The 8,119-nt window shown below is 43.4% G+C and overlaps 1 protein-coding gene across 2 annotated transcripts in view; it reads left to right on the top strand.

Moving 5' to 3' along the window:
• The first annotated feature begins 2,505 nt into the window (after nucleotides 1–2,505).
• The window catches only part of CEP85L (centrosomal protein 85 like), a 193,246-nt gene continuing 187,632 nt past the window's right edge, over nucleotides 2,506–8,119 (top strand). The window contains exon 1 of one of the 2 annotated variants that reach the window (XM_055391939.2): nucleotides 2,506–2,609. In XM_055391939.2, the coding sequence (XP_055247914.1) occupies nucleotides 2,528–2,609 (82 nt within the window). In that variant the 5' untranslated portion in view covers nucleotides 2,506–2,527. Of the gene's footprint in view, nucleotides 2,610–3,488; nucleotides 4,124–8,119 lie in introns of those variants that run through there. The other variant, XM_031012185.3, reaches the window with a different exon arrangement.

The raw sequence follows: 8,119 nt of genomic DNA, 5'->3' as shown, positions 1-8,119 counted from the left end.
TTCTTTCTTATTGGTTATTGCAACCCAACTCTGGAGTCAAAGGTACAGGTGAGATTCATTTTCTGTACCTCCCAGGAATCAGGGACTTGAGATAAGGTGTCCTTGTCTTGGCCTCGCCATACCACTTAGCTACCTCTCCCTAATTTTCCTTCCTTTATTTTGGTAGCACTGGGTAGGAAATCACAGCCTAGAATGAAGGTTTCTATGAACTTGGCTCCCAAAAATTTGGTATATATTTGTCAAGAGTGTACTATTTCACCATAATTCCTGGACTAATTAGTAACCCCAAAGGGTCAGGAAAAGATCCCAGTCACTACTTTATTCTGATACATGTATATAAATTATCATCTACAACTGACCTGGCCTATACCAATGAATGTTATTTTTTTCTTGGTGAGCTATAACAGTTACATTTCTAAATTGTATGTTTGTCTGTATTACCAATATAGGATGTACACATACACTGTTCAAACTATTTTACAAAGATTAACACGTTTAAACCCCACAGCAATCCTGTGAGGCAGTTATCATTATAATCCCCAATTTACAGGTAAGGGAATTTAGGCACAGGTTAAGTAACCTATTTGTTTTCCATTCACCTATTTGAATTCTACCTGCCAGGGATCCAATTAAGATATTCAAATCCATCTTCAAAAGAAAGAGTGTTTTTTTAAATTATAAATGATTTTTGGGATTACAACAATCCATAAATAATTGGATAACTTGTCACCTTTGTGATCTGGAAGAGGTTGTATAGCATGGTCCTTGATACACACTTGATATACAAGAATTGTCTAGTCCTTGGAATCTTTTAGAATTCATTCATAAATCTCTTTCTATGTAGTAGCAATAGTTCTTTAGGAACTATTTCAATTGTTATTGGTTGGTTTACTTTTCCTACATATTGTTTGGTTCTTTTGCTATTTTATATATTTTATATTTTTGTAAATATAAAGCTCTCTTGAGCTTTCCTCATATTATGCATGGGGTTTCCTTCTCATTTTATTTATTTTTTAGAGGCAGGGTTTTGCTCTGTCGCCCAGGCTTGAGTGCGGTGGCACAATCATTACAGCTCACCACAGCCTCCAACTCCTGGGCTTAAGTGATTCTCCTGCCTTGGTCTCTCAAAGCACTGGATTACAGGCCTGAGTGACTGCATCTGGCTCTTCTAATTTAAAAATATCACTTTTATTCACTGTCATATCCCTCTTCAGTTCTGTAGTTGATGTTTGCACAATCTGATAAGTTTGAACCAGAAAAACACATGTAAGATAGCTCAACTTAATCAGTTCAAAGATTTATATACAAATTTAAGAATTATAAATGCAACACTTATTTTTCACTTTTAAATAATGTCTTTTTTTGAAATGAGACATTTTAAACAAATAGTTTAATATAGTTTGGTATTAAATGTGGCATTTTTAGTACTATTTTCCTCTTTTGTGATCTAGTTTATATTCTTAAAAAGTCCCCTCCCAAAACATTAAATATCCTAATTTCATCTGAGCAATGATACTTATACACACACACACACACACACACACACACACACACAGAGTCACTATTTTCATTACTTATATTATATCTGCGCAGTAGAACAACTGCCAAGATTGAGGTTTATTGAGGTTCAACGATAACTGTCTTTGCTTTTAAAATTCTCCTTGTAGTCCTAACACACTGTCACAACAAAACAAAAATATGGCAGTTTACCACATGGGGTTTAGTAATGGTTAGATAGTCCTTAGGTTCTCCAACTTGTGTTATGATAAATTTTAATCATTCTGAAAACCATGGCTGTATCATACCATGTACATATCATCCACGTATCATGGATGTCGGGGGAAGCATTAGTTCAGTATATACTCAGAATTCATATGATTAAAAGAAATGGATACTTTAGCTACATAATATTCTCACTTAGTATTTCAATTAGTTTTAATTGCATTAGCCCTCTATCCTCCCAAGTTTAATTACTAGGGACACAAAAATTTTATATTTGGTGCCAAGTGCCAAAAGAGCAACATGTTTTTACTGTTTGCTTTTACTCTGTAATAGATATTGAAATATTTTAGATACTTTCACCTTCGCATGTACTTTTTTTGTGTGTGTAGTAGCATGCCCTTTATACTGATAAAAAGATGTAGAAAACCCGAGTAAACGATTTTCTTTAAACACTGTTTAGAATTAGGAAATTGGCAGTTTTGAAATAATAAGTGTATTTTAAACTCGCAAAGGCCAAGATATTTCTGTAATATTTTATACACTTCTTAGAACTGCATCACAAATGAATTTCAAAAATTCTGTTCCTGAGACTGTGGTAACTACAAAGCATGAAAAAAAAATCTATACATAGTGCTATAGCTTCTGCTAATTTTCTTTTTGGGACTTAAAAAAATCCATCCTCTTCAAGTGTTAGATAAAACGAGCTAATGCACATTTAAATCATAAAAAGGAACCAATCACATTCGTCTTTCATGTTTCTGTATCTTTTTATCATCAGAAACAGCTGACCCTTGGCCAACATTACATGATTTGGAGAAATAATTGGAAGTCTACCACAGGGAGACTAAATGTAAAACTCCAATCAGATAAATCACAACACGGATGTGGTAAGTGATAGAACACACACCTAAATGTAATTTAACTTCCAAGAATTTTAAGTAGTATTTCCGAATTAAAATGTCTTTCAGGGAAAAATGCAAATATGAGGACTTTGTTAGCAAGATTCCAGAACAGGAAAAGCGGAACTCAAAGCCTCTCTAGTTAAGCGACCTGCGTTCCGACTTACCTCTGAGTGATGGGCCTACTGCAGAGCCCGCCTCCCACCACAGCGCTGGCCCAGAATTTTTTATACGAACTAGTTCGTAACTAAACGTTGGAAGCATCACCATATTGCCAGTGAGAAGTAAGATTTAAAAATAAAACGATGCTGTCCCTTTTCGTCCTTCCTTAGGACGTCTCCTCCTGCACTAAGGGTTCAGGTGAAGGGTGGAAACTGGCCAAGAAGAGGAAGAACGTGAAGGAGTAGGGGACAACGAGGAAAGGGCTCCCTTTACAGACTTTGGTGCCATTTTTACTTTCTGCTTGCTAATCTGAAACGTTGTGCGACTACAATGACGGCCCCTCTCCCCCTCGGGTACTAATTACCCCCGGGCCTTTTCCGGTGCACATCCCTGTGCTATATTCTGGTGCCTGTGTTGCCCCCACGCCCCCATTAAATTAGTAAAGGAAAACCACCCCTTTTCTGCCCCTAAAGTAATCTATAAACGAAGGAATACAGATGAGGATTTAAATCCCAATCCTAATTCCAAGGGAGGCTGGAAGCCCCCTCAGCCGCGCCCTGGCTTGGCTTTTTCATCTCGAGCGGTTGTGACGCCAGGGGCAGGTCTTCCACGTGTCTTCACAGAGGTGCCCGGAGGGAGGGCGTGAGGGATTACCCAAGGGAGGGGCGAGTATCGCAAAATAGGCCAAATCGCTGCCCTCTACTCAACTCGCAGGGCGGGAGGATGGAGACGGAGGGATGCGGCGGGAGGGCGGGACAGCCCAGTCGCCGCCAAGGAGGCGAAGCGGGGTCGGGGTCGGGGTCGGGGTCGGGGTAGCCCACCCGCCCCCCGCAGTCCCCGCAGTCCCCGCCCCGTGCGGCGCCGCGCACGCCTGAAGTCATTGCCCGAGGCCCCGCCCCCTCGCAGCCCCAGCCCCGGCTCTGGCTCTGCCGGCGGAGGGGGCGGAGAGAACCCGCAGCTGCAACTTCGCCTGGAGCCTTTGAGCCTGGGCTCAGCCGGGGATCTAGCAGCCGTCACCGCCGAGTCGCCGCTTCCCCGGCGCGGGCCTCAGCCCAGCCGGCTTGGCCATGGCAGCCGCCGCCACTGCGGAGAATCTGGCCCCTGCGCTCCCCGCCCGTAGCTGAGCAGCCGTTAACCAGCCATCCCGCCTTTCCTCCTGCCCGTGTCGCCGAGGCCCACGCTCCGCGCAAGTTTCCGCCGCCGAAGAAGCAGGAGGACGGACGTGAGGAGTCGGGCGTCCCTGGCCCACCCGGCCCTCTCGCCCGCGATGTGGGGGCGCTTCCTGGCTCCGGAGGCCAGCGGCCGGGATAGCCCCGGCGGAGCCCGCAGCTTCCCTGCCGGTAAGGAACGGGACAGCGCCCCGGCTGGGGTGGGGGTCACGGCCGACCGCGGCGCCTCGGGACCTCGCCGCCGCTCCCCTCCCGCCTCAGGCCTGTCTTACCCCGGCTGCCTCCCCGACGCCGCCGCGTGCCCAGTGTCCTCCCCGCTGTCAGCACCCGGGCTGACATATGGCTTGCCGCGTCCCAGGCGCATCAGCCCCGCATCCCGTCGTCCCCGCCGCTCCTCCTTGGGCTGCAGCCCCAGCGCCCCCAAGTTCCAGCTCGCTTGGGCCCCCGCGGGTTGGGCTTTATTGTCTGCCCGGTTTTTTCCTTTTACTCGTGGGGTGTGTGACCTGCGTGATAACGGGGCTTGCCCGTTTGCTCGCGGGGACCCGGGCGGGAAGGTCGCTGCGACAGTGCTGCGGCGGCGGCCCGGGCGCGTCTCGGAGGGGCCGCAGTTCCGCGCCCTCCCGACTTCTGGTAGGCGCAGGCTGGGGTTGGCTGTGCCCACGCCCGCAGCCGCTACTTTGAGGGCCCGTTTTTGGGAGGGAGGATGCTGCCAGAGATGCGGCCGTTCTCAGCCACCCCCAAGGGAACTTCAGCCCCTCGGAGGAACCTGGTCGCCGCCCCGCAGCCCCTGCGGCGTAAGGGGAGGGCGCGTCCTGCAGTAGCCAATGGACCATTGAGCAACCGGGTTACGAATCCGTTTGGCTTTCCGTGGCCCCTTCAAGGAAAATTAGGGGTTTGCTGCATTCCGTCTCTGAAGGGGTCTGTTTGTATCGGACAGCCATTTCATGCTTGCGTCGCTCAGAAGTTGTGTAGGAGCCACAAAATTAGGATAAATCCTCCCCTAACTTGGGATAAAAAATAAGTCTTGGGTTGCCTGTGATATGTTCTCTAAAGATGATGGTCTTTCCAGGCACTTTTAATCTTGAGTTTTGAGGCCTTTTGAGAAACTGAGTTATATGGACATTCTGCGCAGAAAAAACAATGCCGTATATACATACGCAAAATTTTTCCTACAGTTTTAGCTGTTTCTGGGACTCCTGTTAAGTAACCTTGCTCCACAAAGTGTTTGAGCTCGACTTGTGTAACTTAGAGATATTTTTGCATACATTTCCAAAGCTGTTATTTACAAAAGAAAAAAGCAGAAGCAGCATTTGGAAAGGGGTCTTTTGATGGTAATATTTTCTGCTATTTAAAAAATCGGGCACTGACCGAGTCACTAATATCAGGCTATTGAAATTTCGAATAATGCAATTCTTTGATAATTTAGATATTTGTGATGTGTGGTTTTTAAAAAGACATATGTACATTTTAAAAAGCCAGAGTTAGATTTGAATCATTCGCTTAAGTTTGGTCCTGAAACACTTAATGTATGTTAATGAATGATTTGAATTATTCACTGAAGTTTGATCCTGAAATTTAATGTAGGTATGAATTTAGTAAAAAGCAGTATTAAGTAGGGATTTTTTTTCCTAAATTGTATGTTATTTGTCCTAAGGAGACAGTTCACAGGTTTCCCCAGTTTACAGATTATTCACAAATCCTGTCATCTAAGTAACTTCAGTGATTGAGAAGCTACTTCATTATCCCTAGGGGCTGGAGGGAGTGGTTTCAATTTATCTGAAAATGTCAAAAGCCATCTGTAATGTCTTTGTAATCTAACCTATTAAAATTTATTCGTGATAATAGCAGCTTGTTTGGAGGTATATCACTGAGGCATGGTGTCTTATTTTTCATTGTTTTCTAGGAAGAAGAGAACATTTTAGTATTTAAAGTTAAGTAACGAAGGACTTTGTTATGTTGCAGCCTCTAGAGAGGCATTTGCTATGGCATAGAATAATAGTGGAAGAAGATACTTTGTAATTACTACCCAAATTGAAGAAATTTGGACAGTATAGCTGTACCAAAGTATGTATTTTATCTCAATTTGTCGGTAATAAACTATTGACAAGTCAGGACATGCCTTTGTAAAGTTTTTTTTCAGTTACATGCTGAAATAGTAATGTAATTTTTTATTGTGTTTCTTCCCTTTTTGAGCAAATATAAATATTTAAAATTATCTTAGATAATTTTAAGTTTTAAAAAGTTCTACCTTAGATGAAAAACTTGTGTTGCTTCTTGTGCAAGTGAGCAGATGGTGAAGGTCAAGATAATGACCTCTGAGTTGATTCATGTAGGGATCTTTTTTCCTGATAATTGGAAGGAAATTTTTATTTTTGAAATATTGTTCAGTATATCTTTTGAATAATTTGAGCAATTATTCCAGCCCTAAAATTGTACTTGTCTGAAAACAAAGTGTGAAGGCAGGGATAAGTAAATAATTTCTGGTATTAAAATGAGTTTATCTTAATATGTGGATTAATTCAAGGTGTCCTGAAACTGGTTTATTTGTTTATACAAATATATAACTAGACTAAAGGAAAAGCCAAAGGTACTATAGAACCACTTTAGTTTTTTGTTTTTGTTTTTTTTTTTTTTTTTTTTGAGACAGTCTCTCTCTGTCGCCCAGGCTGGAGTGCAGTGGCGCGATCTCGGCTCAGTGGAAGCTCCGCCTCCCAGGTTCACGCCATTCTCCTGCCTCAGCCTCCCTAGTAGCTGGGACTACAGGCTCCCGCCACCACACCCGGGTTATTTTTTTGTATTTTTAGTAGAGACGGTGTTTCACCGTGTTACCCAGGGTGGTCTCGATCTCCTGACCTCGTGATCCTCTTGCCTCGGCCTCCCAAAGTGCTGGGATTACAGGCGTGAGCCACCGCGCCCGGCTTATAGAACCACTTTCTAAAAATCAGAAGAATTTTTTTTTTTAAAGAAATGGCAGTAAAAAATAGGAATAATAAGTGTAGTTTGAAAAGTACTGAACTTTTAGCCTTCGCTTTAGGATTCAGTTTCATTTGGCTTTTCCCATTTTTCAGCTTTATGGAGTAACTGTTATAAACCAAAAATAAAATGAGTATTTATTTATTTATTTTTTGAGACAGAGTTTCCCTCTGTTGCCCAGCCTGGAGTGCAGTGGTGCGATCTTGGATCACTGCAACTTCCGCCTCCCGGTTCCAAGCGGTTCTCGTGCCTCAGCCTCCCAAATGGCTGGGATTACCGGCATGTGCCACCACACCCAGCTAATTTTTGTATTTTTAGTAGAGACAAGGTCTCACCATGTTGGCCATGCTGGTCGCGAACTCCTGGCCTGAAGTGATCCACCGGCCTCAGCCTCCCAAAGTGCTGGGATTACAGGCATGAGTAACCGCGCCCAGCTAAAATGAGTGTTTTCTTAAGTTTCCTTACAAAGATCAAATAAAAGCCTCTCTTTTTTGTATTGGCAAGTGTGGTTAGAAGGCTAATTTAAAATAGAACAATTGGTATATTTTTTATGCATTTGGTTGATTGCATTTGAGATTACCCTATTGTTCAGAATGTATACTGGTTTCAAGTTGGATGAAGGATAGACATATTTCCCGTAGGCTTTTGAAATCAAGCATGATAAAGTGATACTTTGAGTACTTACTAATACCTAGTTGTGCTAAGTATGTTCCTTTTCATAAATAATTTTTAAAAAATACTAACATAATCCAGGCGCAGTGGCTCATGCCTATAATCCCAGCACTTTGGGAGGCCGAGGTGGGCGGATTACTTGAGGTCAGGAGTTCCAAACCAGCCTGGCCAACTCGGTGAAACCCAGTCTCTACTAAAAATACAAAAATTAGCCGGGCGTGGTGGCGTGCGCCTGTAATCCCAGCTACTCAGGAGGCCAAAGGCAGGAGAATCGCCTGAACCCGGGAGGCTGAGGTTGCAGTGGGCTGAGATCATGTCATTGCACTCCAGCCTGGGCAACAGAGTGAGGCTCTGTCTCAAAAAACAAAAGTGAAAACATATATTCAACTCTTAAAACATTTTGAGGTAGAGTATTATACTTTTATAGTGTGCAAAAATAAAATGTTACGGGAAACACTTGAGCTGAAAAAATGTCATTTGTTCATTGCTTTGAGCTTTACATTTACCTCTTAGTTGATGCTT

This window comes from Gorilla gorilla, chromosome 5, assembly GCF_029281585.2.
Source record: "Gorilla gorilla gorilla isolate KB3781 chromosome 5, NHGRI_mGorGor1-v2.1_pri, whole genome shotgun sequence".
NCBI classification, from domain to species: Eukaryota; Metazoa; Chordata; class Mammalia; order Primates; family Hominidae; genus Gorilla; species Gorilla gorilla.
This window is presented reverse-complemented; position numbering and strand designations above follow the sequence as displayed.